This window comes from Pygocentrus nattereri, chromosome 26, assembly GCF_015220715.1.
Source record: "Pygocentrus nattereri isolate fPygNat1 chromosome 26, fPygNat1.pri, whole genome shotgun sequence".
Lineage (NCBI taxonomy): Eukaryota > Metazoa > Chordata > Actinopteri > Characiformes > Serrasalmidae > Pygocentrus > Pygocentrus nattereri.
The window spans coordinates 17,653,741-17,671,862 of record NC_051236.1 but is presented as its reverse complement, the minus strand read 5'-3'; the positions used below and the strand labels follow the sequence as shown (position 1 = coordinate 17,671,862).

Sequence of the window (18,122 nt, the reverse complement as noted above, 5' to 3'; positions counted from 1 at the left end):
ATTTCACTGCAAGCTTTGTCATGTGGCTTGTGACTCCCATTTAGCTGCCTGAAGGAGCTACGAGCCCTTTAGCCTAGCTAGCTAACCAGCCTTAGCTTCAGTCGTCTGCACAGCTAGCTAGCAGCTAGCAGCTAATGTTTTAGCTTTTTTTCCTGCTAATACAGCTTGACAAAACATTTATAAAGCAACATTATAAAAGGAATTCAAGGACTTTAGATAAACTCCCCTTGTATTTTTTAGAAAAGCAGGCATACTTTGACTGTGTATCTTTTTGTATTTTAAGAATTTGATCTTTGTTTTTTTTACCATAATTTTTCTGACTTGCACTCCCAACCCTGCTGAGAGGGAAAAAAACAGCACAGACCAGCAAGCGTTTCATGCTGGTCTTTACTGGCCTATGCTGATTTAGGTGATCACACCAGCATGGTTATGCTGATTTACCAGCACCAAAACATAACCCATGTTGGTTCTGTGGTTATCAGCATATCAACTTCCATTCCTGCTGACCAGAATACCAGCAGCCCAAGCACACCATGTGCTGGATTTGCTGGTGATCAGCCTTGCAGGCCTGTGTTTTTTCTTGCAGGGAAGTATCTGTTAAACATGCATTTGTTTATTCATTTATTTAAGAAGTGAGGGGATTCATGAATCAGAAAAATTAAAATGATTTCTGGAACACTGCACGATTTAGGGCTTTGTAATGTTAATTTCAATTTTGAATTATTATATTGTGCTTTGTATTATCTACATAATTCATGCATTTGACTGGATTTTTGTGGGCCTCTATAATCATTAACAATTCACTGATAACTGTGTAACAATCTGTGAACAATGAAAAATGTAAAAATATAGCAGAATGTTTATTTATTTGTGTCTTGCTGCTCACAAAAATAAAATAATGAGAATTTGGCTTCTGTAGGACTGAAGGAATGTAATACTACCAAATTGGCTTTGGGTCACTAAGACTTCTAATCTTAGATTTCTGCTAATGCCTGTGCACTAATTAAGGCACATTTTGCAATATTTGGGCAATATGTTAAGCCTGTCTTTGAGGACAGATTAGCCCTCATGTTCTTTATCACATTTCATTATGACTATTAGGCAGCTCTTGGATGTGCACTACCAGTCAATAGGTTTCAGAGCTGTAGGCAAATTTCACAGTCAGTTTTACAGCACTACTGTAGTATGATAAGAACATTAAACAAAGCTTTCTTTGGTCATAGAAAATCACACAGGCTAGCTGGGTACCTCTGACTTGGTTATTTTCCTGAAAACAAGAAGCTTATGAGAGTAAATCATAGAAACTATAAAACATACCTTAAAATTCCTTCAGACAGAAACTTTGCCAACATTTTTTATTCTTCATCCATGTACCTTCACAGCAGAACATTGAAGTTGTTTGATTCAAAATTATGCCTTTTTGAACTGTTGTGTAGTTAAATGTACAAAACAATCAATTTAAATACAAGTACCTAAAAGTAATCTTCACGTTTCAAATTACATTTAAAGGCCGTGCACATTTTTTTAATCTGTGAAACAACAACAAAAAAAATCAGCAAACAATTCCATATATTTCAATTACCTTCTATTTTTTCTCCAAAAATAACATTTAAAAGATTGTTTTGCATTTTCTTTTTTCTCTGTGGTGGGCGTGGACCCCGGCAGATTGATTGACAGCCTCCGCATCAAACGTAACCGTCTAGATGGGTGGGCACAGGCAGACTAACTGCTGCAGCATTTAAGATGAATGGGAAAATTCAGAGAAAGTGAAAATGATCTGAATTCGAGCTGGATGAACATTTTACAACGGAAGAAAGGCCGTTAGGGCTCTTAATGAGTGGCGGCCGTGATTAAACACACACAAACATTTTCTAAGCCGCTTCTCCCTCAGGGTAGCGGGGAAGGGGGTGCTGGAGCCTATCCCCGCGGTCATCGGGCGGAAGGCAGGACACACCCTGGACAGGTCGCCAGTCCATCGCAGGGCTGATTAAACATAGACATATACACATAGACGCCTCAGTACGGGCTGGAGCGTAATCCAGCGTCGCTGCCATATTGGATGGGTCACCTCACTGAAGGCTCGCACCAGACCTAACGCAGAGAGAGCAATTATGCCGGTATTTTGTGCAGCTGTTGCTATAACTGTTGCTATAATCGGCACAGTATCGAAATACTTACCCTCAGAAGATATGTCTTTGATGACTATGACTGTCCTCATTAAATATCTCTGTAATCTAAGTGTGCAAATGTTTTTGATTTTTTTAGGAGGCTGGAATAACAATCCCACTGCAGGGCAGTTCCAGAATTTTCCAGCATTTTCCGTCGTCTGATGGTCCGCTATGGTGTCTCACCAAGTGCGTCAGGCAACGTGGCAGCACAAGATGAGACTGTATCACCATCAGCTGCAGACATGAACTCTGCTTTAAAGACCTCCCGTCCCCATTTGCAAACATTTCTGCAGTCATATGTGACCACAGTTACCTGCCCACCCGCTTTGGTGGTCTTGTGGACAATGCCCTGGTCTACATTTCAGGGTTTGTTGTCCGAAAAATTCTGAAAAACTGTCCTGTGAGGTGTGCCGTGCAAGCCTTGTCAAAACTGCTGTACCCTCATCCTTTGACCAGAGCTACCACCTGCTTCAACTTAAAAACAGTGGTGGTCTGATGATCCCCTCAGATGGAACAGTGAAGGTGGTCAGAGCAGCAGAGCGTGTGATTCACCAAAAATCAACAGGTGTCAACCAGTTCGTTCGGGCTGCGATTGGTTCTGAAGATGTGTTTTTACTCGGGGAGCACATTGCAGAAACCCAATTCGGAATCGAGAACCATCATTTCATGCTCCTGTCATTTGTTGTCTCTGTATTTCACAAACTAAGGCTGCACCACATCGCAAAATTAACTACCCTGGAGTTACAGAGTGCCAGCACACGCAAGAAACTGTGCAAAACAGTTATTTTTCAAGGGTTTTAGACCCTCAGCCCCATATATGAGTATATAATACACGTGTGTGTGTGAAATCATTTCAAATGAACAATAAAACGTTATTCATTAAAATATAAAATGAATTAATGTATACACTTATTAATATACCATATCATATGTCTTTGTTAAAGAGCATAATATTTCAGTATATTTCAGCAGTATTTCAGCATGAAAGCACATATTTAATGTGTATGTAATGTGTGACAGCGTCCTGTGTTATAACTACATCTCTGCTGTTTGTAACAAACCAAACTGTGAAAATGGGGTAAAAATTCGCGGGGTTGTGATTATTATAGTTATATTATACTTCCTTCCTCAGTACAAACAAATGCACTTGGAGCGCCGGGGAGACCCATCCAATATGCCGGCCGCCTGTTAGGTCGGTCCAATAGGCGGTGTCAGTCCATGAGGGGTCTATGTGATTAAATACAGGCTAACCAAATTCTCTGGTTAAATTAAAGGACCCCAGTTCATATTTTAAGAGTGTAAGAACATTCGTGTCTTACCTATCGATCACATTTACATTCATTTATCGAGAGAATTACATTAAGTACTTTAAATCGCGGTGGGGATTTCGCCGTTGACCGTGGCTTGGCTCTTAGATAATGTTAGCCAGCCAGCTAGCTTTTATCCGACTGGTTAACCTAGCTAACAGACTTTAACTATACACGGCGGGAGCTAAAAATGCCAGTGTATCGTGTCATGTAACGTAATAAAAATAAGTTTGTAGCTTTCTTGCATCTTAGATGTTAAATATTCGATGGCACATAGCAAATGTTAATGTAATTTGAGCAAGTTCAATTGGATAGCTAACATCGTTAGCTAGCTAACGTTAGCGTGCACATTTTGCTACATGCTAGCTACATTATCAAATAAGCTGTCAAATGAAAATTTTGACTGTTATTTTAATATAAAGATTTACAGTCTTATCATTCACACTGCCTCCAGTACGTGTCGGGAAAGCTTTCGGTTTGAGTTGGAGGGTAAATACGGAGTTGTATGGAACCCAATTATCTAATGATAGGGCAAAGCATTTGTGCTGGGGGTCGCTTCAGCCGCAGAAAGGAAACTAAGCCATATAAGTGATATATAGGATGACACCAAATAAAGTATAATTCCTAAACTGTGGTTAGGGGCAGTATACAAAAATACAAAAAGTGCAAATAACTACAAAAAGTGCTTAATAAATATTGGACAGAATTGTGTAGATGAAGTGTGATGATAATCCCATACTTCCTGCTAATATAACTTTTAGATTTTTTTTTTTAAATACTGTGCTGGGCCTTTAGGTAAATGTACTTTTTTTGCATACTCACAATTAAGTGTGTCAAAATGTGTACTTTACTGCAGGTCTGACCACCTGTAGCTTAAAAAAGGATTGTAAGTTTGCCAGGTGACTTTTTCAAAGAAAGTAACTCAGAACAGGATCCAATAAAACACCTCCTAGCTCTTGTTCATCCCTTTTCAACCTCACTGCAAAGACATTTGGCCTTACATGTAGGTATACCTTAAAGCCATTGTTTTTAGGGATCCCCTCCCCCCAGACTTTACACACAGATTCATGTAATACTATCCTAACAATAAAAAATTTGTGCTCTTTAGTTCTCCAGTAGAGAAATCCAAAAGTGTATGTGTGTAGGAATTCTTAAATGTATAAACGTGTAGTTCCTAAAGGGCAGTAGAGTGACAGATTTCGCCTAGTTGGTACTGAGCCTGTTTTCTCTTTCCTGTTGCCTCCTGTTCATGGAAGTTAAGCTTGTTGAACTCGTTTGTAATCGCAGATAGCGTCTTTCCTTTGGTCTCTGGTAGAAAAAACCCAATATACAGCGCAGTGAGCAGGCAGACAGCACCGAATGGCACAAAGCAGTACTGGCCCAGACCTTGCTGTTAGTGATACACACAAATAGGAAATGGATTAGAGTTGACAGAAATACCAGATTCTCAAAGAAAATTTAGTATGTTCATAAAAGGTCAATAATATGCAGGTGTGTTTATGTTTTCATGTTATGTGTATATTTCATGTATGTGACATATCACTGTTGTCAGAACAAAACCTTGTATCTCCATTTCTGTCAATTTTCAATTTTTGACATAATTTGAAAACGCATGTTGGCCTTTATATTGTATGTTCATGAAGGATGGACTAAAGTAAATGACCAAAAATGACTTGAAAAAACTCTGGTTCAGTTGACTTACATTAAAAGTAATGCATGTTTTTTCCTTCTCCTGTAAAGTTACCATTTTGGAGATCTGAGGCTTTGTTCCGACAGCAGCGATATATTGCTTAGATTTGTATGATGTTTTCTCACCACAAGGAAAGGGAATATCATTCCAATAATAAAGAGATTAAGCCACATTAGAGAGCCAGCAATCATGTAGGCAGCTGGTCGGGCTGTCTGGTTAAAAATCTCTGTAGGAAGAATTCCAGTCACCCCAGCTATAGAGAAAATGAAACCCATTATTATAACATAGCCCTTTTGGATGATAATACTGTGACTTTCCTCTGTTGGCTAGCACGTTTACAGTCTCAGTGAATGCCTTTAATACTCTTCCTGACAGGTTGTTCAGGACAAGAACCTATTTTGTTTCATTAAATATTGTCATCACATCTAACAGTCTTACTTTCCAATACATGTTTTTACAAGTAGCCTATTAAGGTGTAATTCACTGCTGTGTTAGTACTCACCTGGCCCCATCCCAAAGCTGAGGATATAAGTGAAGATACAACCCATGCTCAGGTAGGGCATCCAGTGCACCACTTTCTAGAAGAAATACATCAGAAATGCAGATTATCTACTAATCTTTACTTTGACAACCTTTTTGTGATAACACATCTGTTGGCTGTTGGTTCATATAAATGATTAAATTAGCACAAGTACACAGACATCACAAACTACAGAGGGATTCAAAAGCTTGAGTCCACTATTGAAAATGCTTTTTGTATTCTTTTCCACTTTATTTTAACATTTTAACATTAATTTCAGAATTTCTTAATATTTGGTATGTCCCCCCTTTTGCACACTCTCCACAAGTGTGTGCAAAAGCCTCTGATAATCAAATCCACCTCAGTGTTGCCTAAACACAAGCTTGAATTGGAAGATGGACTTCAGTGGAGATGAGACTAAATTTTTTTTGTACACAGCCATTAATATGGTCACAAATTTGCTTGAATTTCAATAATGACCTAGAAATAGTACATAATCTTGATTTTTTTTTGTTTGTTTTACTGTCATCAACTTTTTCTTTTTTCTTTCAGGTTTTTCTATGTTCAAATGAAAATGATCCCAGATTTTAAACGGAGTCTCAGGCTTTGGGATTTTATTGCACTTCTTTGAAGCCCTCTCATAGTCCATACCAGTCAGAGGTTTGGGCACAGCTAATAATGGAAAGGTTTCTGTTGACTTTCTCAGTTTCCTACGTTATAGAATAATAGTGAAGCCATAGAAACTGTTAAATAATACAGAGTGTATTAGTGAATACTGGCTTTCTACCAACTAGAAATTTGTCCAACCCTTTATCAAGGATATGCATTCCACAGATTATTTTCTAAAAAGGCACATTAGGATCATACAAAGATCGGAAATGTAGTCTTCAAACTGCACTCAATCTTTAAAAAAAAAACTACTTGCTTGGGGGATAGACATGTTAAAATATATTTTAAAATCAATATTTCTGATTTTGTAAATACATTTATGCATGGATATAATTTTTTTACTTATATTTGTCTTAGATCTTATATGTTTAGATCCTCTGCTCAAAATGAAAAATAGAACCATCTGTTGTAAACATGCCGGCTCGGCTCTTACAGCAGGACATAGCAGTCTCTAGAGAGAAATTTTCCAATTTACAGATTAAAACCCCTTTATGATGATAAACCCTACAACTGCTTACAGACTGGTTGAGCGCTGCAGGGATTTGCAATGGGTGTATGACATATTTGTGTAATGCATGCTATGTTTTGTAGTGAAAGAAAACTAATAATAACATGACAACCTAAAATCGTGAATTTTGATTTTGCTAAGTTAGGTTGAGAATGGCTTGGTATAATAGCATGTTCATGATACAATGGCACTGCGATATTCTGCCAAAAAACTAGTATCCTTCACCTGTGTATCTGTATAAGCATGTTTGTGTGTGCATTTGTGCATGAATGTGTGTGTGTGTAAAGGTGCATGCTGGCACAGGTAAAGAGTAGATCCTGCTTACAGTGTGGTGTATCTATCCAACTTAATAATACATACCTGAAATGACAGAGCCACAGTGAAGACCACAGCCCAGCCTGTCATGAGTGCATAACCTCCCATCAAAAGCAGCCTTCTGCCCTGCTGTTCAATCAGCAGGTTCTGTCCACACACACACACACACACACACACACACACACACACACACACACACACACACACACACACACACACACACACACACACACACACACACACACACACATGTCTTTAGCAGGAAGATTTTCATATGAGTGCTGTAATCTTTTACTACACATGCGTCATCTACTCGCTGATCTGAAATTCAACATTACAGTAAGCTTACTCATTGCTAACTTTAAACTTTGGTAGCCTGGAACCCACAAAAATGTTGTCTTGGCACTGAAAACAACAAAATCTGTCTAGCTCTGATTAATCAGTTTAACATTTAGGATTAATGAAATTACACATGCCAGAAATCAAGTCTCTTTAGGAGCTGCCTTTTTCCAACAAGGGACAGTTACATAACATGAGAGCAGATTAGCTTGGGTTAAACACTCACACACAGAATGCAGGCGGTGAATTCACAGGTGCCAGTGCCAATGGTCACATACTGAGTGTGCTCAGCAGAAATACCTGCTTCTTGAAATATGTAAGATGCATAGAAGTAAATCTGTAAAATGACAGAAGAAATGTTCGTCATTTTGTAGAATTACATACACACTGTAATGGAAATCCTCTATAACCATTTTCACAAAACTCAATTCCATAAAAATTGGGACAATAGGAAAAATTTAAATAAACATTGGCAGTAATGATTTTACCTGTTGAAAAAAAGTAAAAGTGAATTCCCCCCCCCCTTCTTGCTTGATATAAAACTTTCAGCCAGTCTGGGGTCTCCATTATCGTATATTGTACGTCATAATATCCCCGTTTTTTTAAATGTGTTACAGGTATCAAGTTTGGAATTATTATGTATGTACAAACATCAATTAATTTAATATCAGTTGAAATATCTGTAAAAAGCAGTTCACTAATTACAGCACAGCTAACTGAGTGACTTATTGTTTCTCCTGTGGCCTGTGTGTAGTTAATTATCAGTCACATGTCCTTTTACTTATTTGATTCCTCTCCTCTAACAGGTCAGTGGTGCTTTGAATTACTCAGCATTTCAGAAGATGCACTGAATAGAAAAGTATCACTGAATGTTTTGAGCATCAAGTTTCACATTAAATGAAATTCACTATATTTCAGTCACAATTCTAAAAATATGAATAGTTTATATACTCTTAAAAATTTATGCCAGATCTCAAAATTCTCTGCCTCCTAATGGGACAGTGAACTTTTGTAATAAAATACTTGTTCAGTTCCTGTTAACCTTCACTGTACCCTGCAGGGCTGATCACTGTTACATTGAATTGAATAACACCATCAATAATTCAAATGAGTTCATATTACACCAAGTCAAAGACATGAAATTACAGTTAACAGAAATTGTGTATGAATCTTCTTTACAAAGTACAGTGTTTCCTTTTTTTGTTCTCATCGGTAAAGACCTGTGAAAAGTTAAGACCTGTTATGCAATAGAAGTGTTTACTGCAGTGTCTGTTTTCTTATGAATAGTGTCAGTTTACAATTCAAACAAACAGAAAAATGTTTTGGTCAGTATGATAATGACATGCTACAAAGAATGATCCATGTCTGTGACTCCAGACTACAATATATGGTTGTAGTGAGGAGAGGAAAGATTGTGTAGACTCTGCAAGAAATTTATGGTAAATAGAGAGTTTCTGAGGTCTTAAATTGTGATGTAATTGTGGAATTTTTCTAAAGAACCGGAAGGTAGAGATGTACACTTACATGCTGTCGGTATAGTATCAAAACTGTGTTTTTCTTTTTTAGTTTTGAAAATGCAAGCAAATGGATCCATAGAAATAGTCTAAAGTTGCTTGGAATGTAAAAGCCTCTAGTCTTCTGAGAAGGCTTTATTCTAGATGTTGGTACTTTGCTGTGAAGATGTGATGGCATTCAGACACAAGAGCTTTGGTGAGGTCAGGTACTGATGTTGGATCACACACATCACTTTAACTCATTCCAAAGGTACTGGACGGATCACTCCAGAGAACATAGTTCCACTGCCCCACAGCCCAGTTCCACTGCTCCACAGCCTCTGGCCGATGCTTAGCAAGGTCTATGTGAATGGTGGGTGCACGTTAAAGTGAATTCACTAATTAGGGGTTTCTGGACACTTTTGGACATAATAGTAAAAGACAGAGGTGTTTCTAACAACTGTTTAGTTGTAAAAAAGAGCCTTCCTCTTGTACTCAACTCATTTGAGAAGGGAGAACTAGGCTTCAGACTGGCCTCACTCACCGAGTCATTACCACACAGCTGCATGGCGCTGCTCAGCACGGTGACAGAAATGAGTTGCCAGCGAATACTGTGATCAGTGAAGAGCTCCCAGGGCTGCTGAGCTCTCCTGCCCTCAGCCTCAGCCTGCTCCTGTAGGATCTCATCTAGCTCCGCTCTCTGCACCTCAGAACCCCGCAGCTGCCGCAGTGCTGCCCAACATAGTATGGTCACAGACAGAAACACAGCTTCAGTGTTTGGTCAGAACTCTGAAATGTCTCAAGGGTGTGATGATCTATGATTATAAGCTTTATGGGACAAATACATATACAGCGCATGGAAAGAGTTTCATTTAAGATTATTGTGTTATAGATGATTATTACACTATTTGACTTTCTGAAACTAAAATAATTTCCAACCTATGGAACATGAACTAAAATTACCACACCTCAAAAATACATACATAACAACAGAACTATTCAAATGAATGGGCTGTCATATAAAAGGTGTTTTAAAAATGTAAACTACTCATTCTCTAAGCTAGCTTCATAAGGAGCACAGATGTTTTTATTTTGAGGGGTTAAATTCATAGATCAGCTTCAAACTACTTCTGAAAAAAAAAAACACTATCAGGTGTGGCCCAAACTTTTGACAGCTATTTTTAAAAAAAGTGTAAACAGAACTCTTGTGTTACTTAGATAAAAATTATATATGACAAGAATCAAAAGTTTGGAGTCCTTTACCCTTTAAACAGGCATCCTTGTCTCCACGGTCGATGAGAAGGTACCGTGGACTCTCAGGAAACCAGGGCAGTGTAAGGAGCTGGAAAAAACCTGGGACAGCATTACTGGCTAACAGGTATGGCCAGCATGACTCACAACCCAGCAGCTCCCTAAAGAGAGATACCATTGTTACCTACATTTTACCAAATTCTAAAAATGTTTATGTGAAATGGCAATAAAAAGAGAAAGCAGCAATTAATACATTTTGTTTGATGTGTATTAAACTGAAAACATGATATTTGAAGTTTTACTTTATAAAGTTTATTGTTTTTTGTAAATATATGCTCATCCCAAATATGATGCCTGCAACACACTCCAGAAATGTTGAGAGAAGAGCATATCTACCACAGAGTTACATCACCTTTCCTTATAACACCATTGAACAAATCCTGCATTTTTGGATGTTGCTTACATGGCTTCCACTATACACAGGACATTTGTAGATGCAGCAACAAGCATTGTTTATTGACAGCAGTTTGTCAAAGTATTCCCAAGCCCATGCAGTGATACCCTTCACAGAAATATACCGGCTTTCAATGCAGTGCGGTCTAAGGGATCAAAGATTTTTTTCAAATTCAAATTATTTTGATTGCATTATGCACAGAAAAGGGTGAAATATCTGGAATCCTGACAAAGACCTGTCAAAGAATATTGGGCCTCATTCACTATTATCTTCCTAAGTTTTTTTTTTGTTCTTCACAAGGGCCTTAACAAAAAGCCTACATCAGATTCATGATGTGTTCTTTAACCACAGAACTATTTGCACCTTTGAACTCTTGAGGGTGTGTAGATTCTGTTCTTACCTAAGAACAAATCCCAAATGAGAAAATACTTAAGACTATTTGCTGATGCTTTTTTTTTTGGCAAAGTGGCCTTGACTGATCCTTGCTTATAAGGGATTAAGTCATTCCTGGATGTTCTTTTTATATCCAAGCATGATTATATCATCTCTTAAATGTTTTCTGAACATTTAATAATGTTTCCAGTCTTAGATGTATGTATGTATAACAATGTTGATAGGTCGATAATATACAACGTTAAATATCTTTTTCTGCTTTTGTTTAAATACAGGTCAAAGTGTATTTTTTTTATTGGCATTTAACATACTGATCCAACGTTTTTGGAATTGGGTTGTAATAGGACAGTTAACAGTGTAACTGTAAACTTGAACTTTAGCTTTAAAGAACAGTAAGATAACCCTGAGTAAATTTATTACAGTGCTGTCACTGATTGCTGACATCAGTGTTATATTCTTTGAGAATTAACTTTTGAGCTTTGCCTCAATATTTGAAATGCTTCTGTTTGGCAATAAGGTTATATTACAAATGTTATACTGTTTCCTGGACCCACCTCAGACCCACCACTTGTCCCACCACCAGCCCAAAAGAGGTGAATACAGCAGAGGACAGGGACACAGCCCCTCGTAAGTGTTTTGGTGCACTCTCACCAAAGTACATTGGTTGCACATTCATACTGACACCTGCAATCAAACAGAGCAGCAAATTCCTATGTATTATGTACAAGAAGTCTCACAATGGCATGTGATTCAGAATTCAACAGAAAACAGCAATAAACGGAGATAAATACAGAATAAGTTCTGAGATTTAAGAGCTAAGCACCTGCATTGATGCCAACCAGAAATCTGGAAATGATGATCATCTCAAAAGACCGAGCTTTTTGACTTGTTATAGCCAACAGTGCACTTGACATTAGAAAAATATTGTTCAGCAACAAAGTCTTCTTCCTTTGGGACAAGACATTGATATGTATTCATTAGAGGAATACATTTAAATTTAGTTACACATTTCTTCTTATAAAAACAGGATTAGATGTGGGCTAATCAATTATCAATAATCAATCTGTTAATTATGGCATTTTAATGTAGCACAAAGACAAAAAGGCATGATCCTTCATCATGGCAAATACATATGTAGGATAACTTCATAATGTATTGTTTCTTAATCATTAGCATTTCCTTGAACTTTGCTATACTGCAGATGGCTGATCTAAAAATGATGAGTAAATTATTTTAGTCAAACTTTTTTGGTGATTTTTGTTTACTCTAGAGTATCTCTTATTCTTATTCTAGACTCTAACTCTTATTCTACGTAGAGTATCCTCTAAGGCTTTTTTATTTTTGTTTTCAGGTAGTGTTTCTTGATTTTTTTTCCTCTCTCTCAAAGCTGCCCAAAAGCACTCTAGGAATTCTAGGGATTTCTCTAGTTTTAAGGGGAAAACACATTTCTGTAGCTCACATGACTGTGGAAAAATTGCTGTTTTAAATGTTGCATGGTATTTCGTCCATTTCGTAATTTCGTATTTCGTGGCAAGACAGCCAGTTCTTAAAGGTTAACCAGAATTTATTTACCAATACATTTTATTGCAGTGCATAGCAAGGCATATCACAATCACGCTATTCAACAATATAATCACAGTACTGGTATTTTGTCCATACTATGCAGTCCTAATTTAAAATGTTATGAATTCTGAAAGAGTGAACAAAGCCATACCTTCCAAAATGAATGGACATGGGCCCAGCCACCAAAGCCCCAGTAAGGCCACCCAGTGAGAAAATGGAAACTATGAAGGTCCATATAAGTGTGACCTCATACACCTCTAACTGTATCCCCCATCGCTCCTGAAACGTCTCATTAACGAAGTTCTGAATGTACTTCAAGAACAATGAAACATACTAATGAAATGTACAGTAAATAAATACAGTCAGACACATTTTCAGATTTAGAAATATATGATCCCACATGACAGATTCATGCACATATAGCACTGTGCAAAAGCCAGAAACTACTTCTTGTCATGATTGGCTCCTCCCACGCCATGTGCTTTTTGTTTTGATCTTCCATGTGTGTTTGTTTTGGTCCAGCCCCCTCGTTTCATGACTCCACCCCTGATTGTCTCCACCTGTTTCCTGCCTGTCCCTCGTTTACCTTGTGTATTTAAGCCCTGTGTTTGCTGGTCTTTGAATTGTTATCTGCTGTGTTGGATGTATTGGTCTTTGTACTGTTGTTTGATTCTGGTTTCTGTCATGTCTGTCCCCCGATCAATCCGTGTTGGCTCTATGACCCTGGACTGTCTCGACCCTGACATTGGATTTGCCCATAATAAATGTTGCTCCGCATATGTGTCCGCCTCCTCGCTCCCCATTACACTTGTCAACAATTTCCAGTCAAGATGGTTATTTTTCAGTATTCAGTGTGTCAATCTTTATGCTGTATTACAGCTTCCATTCTTTTTGAGAGACTTGTTTTTAGTTTTTGAAAGAAATCTGCAGGAATATTTTTTACTTTTTGTTTTTTTTCTTTTGTCCAAAATGTCTTCTTGACATCTACACATCCTTTCAAACCCATTGCATTGGGTTGTCACAGTTCTGATGGTCTATCAGGTCTTGCACAGTTGTTAGGAATCCTATTTTCTCTGTATCATTAAGTATATATGTTTAATTGTACAACCCCAATTTCAATGAAGTTGGGACGTTGTGTAAAACATAAATAAAAACAGAATATGATGATTTGCAAATCCTTTTCAACCTATATTCAATTGAATACACTACAAAGACAAGATATTTAATGTTCAAGCTGATAAACTTTATTGTTCTTTGCAAATATTCACTCATTTTGAATTTGATGCCTGCAACACATTCCAAAGAAGTTGGGACAGGGGCATGTTTACCACTGTGTTACATCACCTTTCCTTTTAACAACACTCAATAAGCATTTGGGAACTGAGGACACTAATTGTTGAAGCTTTGTAGGTATAATTTGTCCCATTCTTGCTTGACGTACAACTTCAGTTGCTAACAGTTGTCTTTGTTGTCGTATTTTGCGCTTCATAATGCTCCACACATTTTTAAGGGGAGACAGGTCTGGACTGCAGGCAGGCCAGTCTAGTACCTGTACTCTTTTACTATGAAGCCACGCTGTTGTAACACGTGCAGAATGTGGCTTGGCATTGTCTTGCTGAAATAAGCAGGGACTTGCCTGAAAAATATGTTGCTTGTATGGCAGCATATGTTGCTCCAAAACCTGGATGTACCTTTCAGCATTAATGGTGCCTTCACAGATGTGCAAGTTACCCAAGCCATGGGCAATAACACACCCCCATACAGTCAGAGATGCTAGCTTTTGAACTTTGCGCTGATAACAATCCGGACAGTCTTTTTGCTCTCTGGCCCGGAGGACACAGCGTCCATGATTTCCAAAAACAATTTGAAATGTGGACTCATCAGACCACAGGACACTTTTCCACTTTGTGTCAGTCCATCTCAGATGAGCTTGGGCCCAGAGAAGCTGGCGGTGTTTCTGGGTGTTGTTGATATATGGCTTTTGCTTTGCATGGCAGAGTTTTAACTTGAACTTGTAGATGGAGCAACGAACTGTGTTCACTGACAGTGGTTTTCTCAAGTGTTCCTGAGCCCATGTGGTAATATCCGTTACAGAATGATGTCGGTTTTTAATGCAGTGCCGTCTGAGGGATCGAAGGTCACGGGCATTCAATGTGGGTTTTCTGCCTTGCTGCTTACTTGCAGAGATTTCTCCAGATTCTCTGAATCTTTTGATGATATTATGGGCTGTAGATGATGAAATCCCTAAATTCCTTGCAATTGCACATTGAGAAACATTGTTCTTAAACTGTTCGACTATTTGCTCATGCAGTTGTTCACAAAGTGGATGCTCCCTTTCAGGGATGCTCACTTTATACCCAATCATGACACTCACCTGTTTCTATTTAACCTGTTCACCTGTGGAATGTTCTAAACAGGGGTTTTTTGAGCATTCCTCAACTTTTTCAGTCTTTTGTTACCAGTGTCCCAACTTCATTGGGCATCACAGGCATCAAATTCAAAATATTTGCAAAAATAATAAAGTTTGTAGCGTATTCAATTGAATATAGGTTGAAAAGGATTTGCAAATCATTGTATTCTGTTTTTATTTATGTTTTACACAACGTCCCAACTTCATTGGAATTGGGGTTGTACTTTTGGACACCCACTTTCACTTTTTTTCAACTGTACTCTAACTTTCCCCTTATGCAAGTGGATTCCATCTAATCTCTGAAATATCTTCTGAAAAATTAATAACTTGTATTTAACCCCTTAAAATCACAGGCTTATTACATACTACAGCTTATTATTCAGTAATTATAGGAACATTAATGAAACTGACTGAGTTTTTGTTAGATTATAGAGGTGTGTATTGAAACTTTGGGCCTGCCTGTGGCCCCTGGCCATTTAAGAAGTTGAGTTGACTGGAAGCTGAATGAAATGAAATGAAAGCTGACTTTTGCACAGTATTGTATCAATCATAGAACAGACATGCACACTGGGAAGAAAATAAACACCAACAACACCACAAAAATACATGAAAACACAGTATGTCTTTTACTTACAACAGTAGGTGCATTCATAATGGCGAGGTTATATCCATATTGTACTGTTCCCCCAACTGCAGCAGAAGCTACCATTAAAGCCAGAGTGCCAACATTGCCCTGCACATACAAGAGTGACATTAATCTAATTAAAATATAGGCCAGAAAATCACACACCATAACATACATAATATATAGTGCATTGCAAAAAGATGGCACACATAGCAAAGCTTGGTTTGCTAAATTCTTGTTTTCCTGAAGCACTATTGGTTGGTCATGTAGCAGTCCTAATACTGAACACTGTGTGCTACCCGAGAGGAGCTTACAAAGTAAGAACACGTGAATAGTTCTCCCTCTATGACCTTATTAACAGATTGATGGGTATTAAAAACTCCTGCAATGTAATAATCCCAAAGTGTGACTTAGGTAGGCAGCCTAGGATTAAGCAGCTGTCTTATTTTCAGAAAGTGTAAGACTTGAAAAAGTAAGACAGCAAAGTATATAACATATAACTTGTTATATGCATATAACTTCTTCGAATATGACAGTTTTCCTTGACAATTATTTCAAAACAATATTCTTTTATTTTAATCAACTCACCTTCTCTTCCTTGGTGCTTTCCTGCTGATGTGAACTCATGGCTGAGTGATTATCACGTTTTGAAACAAGAAACCACCAAGAACAAGCTGTGTGCAGGTCCAGTACTGTGATTGGACACTATAAGAGAGGCTGAGTAAGTAAGAGAGAGAGGGAGAGAGAGAGAGAGAGAGAGAGAGAGAGAGAGAGAGAGAGACCCTGCAGAGTTGTGTATGTGTGTGTGTTTGAGAGAGCGTAATAAGTATCTGACCTGTCGATCATCAACCTCTCCAACAAGTCAAAAATTACATTTAAACGTCGTCATTACTCCAGATTTCACTACTTTCCAGAAGTCCAGCATAGATTTACAGTAACAGTTCTGTCACACTGACATCATAACATTTCTCAATTCCATGCTCCATGCTCTGTGGGGTTGGTCTTGGTGTCCTAATGGATAAAATATAGTAACTTAAGTACAGGTAACAGGTACTTCCAAAAACTGACTTCAGTGGGAGTAAAAAAACATCTGAAAATTCCTTTTTTGTCAAGTCCTCTAAAGACCACAAGCACAGCTTCTACCTGCACAGAAAAAGAAGTGTGTTAGACTCTGTTCTTCTATAGGATAGTTTTGGTCTGAAATAAAGTGCTAAACATTGAAAATAAGCCTCAGCAATTCAGTCCACATGGTGATCCAATAGAACAGAATAATATTAAACACGCACACACTCACACACACTAGAGGAAAAAAAAAAACACACCCACAATGAAAGAAGAAAACACACACATATTGAGAGAATGTCATTTTATAGGCACAGTGTTGTACTTTTATCCCAGCTAACAATGCTCCGGAAGGTAACGTTACTGTGGCTTTAAAGAAGATGAAAGATGTTGCTGAGTCAGTGGTCAAGGACAAAGTTATGAGTTCTGTGTGGGGTAGTTGGTATGACTTGTTTGGGTCTTTAACTCTTTACTTGTCTTTAATTGTACCTATTGTTGTGGTTTTGATTCTGTTCATTTGTGTTCCTTGTCTACTTTCTTTTATGCTCTTTTATCATGCAAATTGTAAATCGTAGCTTTAACTATTCCTTTGCTGTCATAGCTGATCCTGCTATGTACACTGATGTTGCTTGATCTGTACTTTATCATATGCACTGACTCTATGATTCCTTTGGAATCAAAGGGGGGACTGTTAGATCCTATTGTCAGTGCATACTGATCAATGCGCAATCATGACTATATCCTGACCTATAGGGTTCAGGCCTATGGTACGCATAAGGCCTTAGGGCTTGCGTCATACAGTTGTAACTCATAGTGACAATGATATCCGATTAGCAATGTTCTAACACTATCTGTTGTTTAGGCTCCATGTACCTGGACGTCATAAATGTCCTCGGGGCCCCTGTCTCGTGACTACTTTCTCTCTCTATTGTCTTGTCGCATGATTACGTTATGCCCGTGCCATTTTTATGTAACATACTCTAACAGAAATAACACACACATACCCACACAGAAACACATGCACACACATCAACAGAAGAAACAACACAGACACACACACACACAAAAACACAGAAGCATCAACAAAAACATTTAAAAAGGGCATCAATAAAGCATTATTTATCACCAAAAATGGTTCTTCTATTGTTAAGATGTCAAGCTTGCAACAATAGAAGAACCTTTTTTGTGCTTTATAGAACCCTTTTCAAAAAAGGTTATATATAAAAACACAACACATACTCCATCAATCTGAAGAACCATTTCACAATGGCCGAACTGCACCCTTAAAGCACACAAATGGTTCTTTGAGTGTTCATGGTTCCATGTAGAACCACTGTCTTTACTAAAGAACCCTT

General features: G+C 37.9%; 1 protein-coding gene across 2 annotated transcripts; it reads right to left on the bottom strand.

Moving 5' to 3' along the window:
- Positions 1-1,336: 1,336 nt before the first annotated feature.
- slc2a11a (solute carrier family 2 member 11a) lies at positions 1,337-16,403 on the bottom strand. Of its 2 annotated transcripts, XR_001858833.2 has the most exons (13): positions 16,294-16,403; positions 15,715-15,813; positions 12,822-12,982; positions 11,931-12,055; positions 11,662-11,791; positions 10,273-10,421; positions 9,554-9,741; positions 7,743-7,853; positions 7,223-7,324; positions 5,668-5,743; positions 5,291-5,418; positions 2,179-4,865; positions 1,337-2,091 (listed from the first exon to the last, which is right to left on the bottom strand). XR_001858833.2 is itself a non-coding variant. In XM_017719122.2 (12 exons), the coding sequence occupies exons 1-12, from the start codon at positions 16,330-16,332 to the stop codon at positions 4,650-4,652; spliced, it is 1,524 nt and encodes a 507-aa protein (XP_017574611.1). In that variant the 5' UTR covers positions 16,333-16,403; the 3' UTR covers positions 1,337-4,649. The 2 variants fall into 2 exon arrangements, 1 of the variants encoding a protein (XP_017574611.1); XM_017719122.2 differs by having other exon boundaries at positions 1,337-4,865.
- Positions 16,404-18,122: the final 1,719 nt, after the last annotated feature.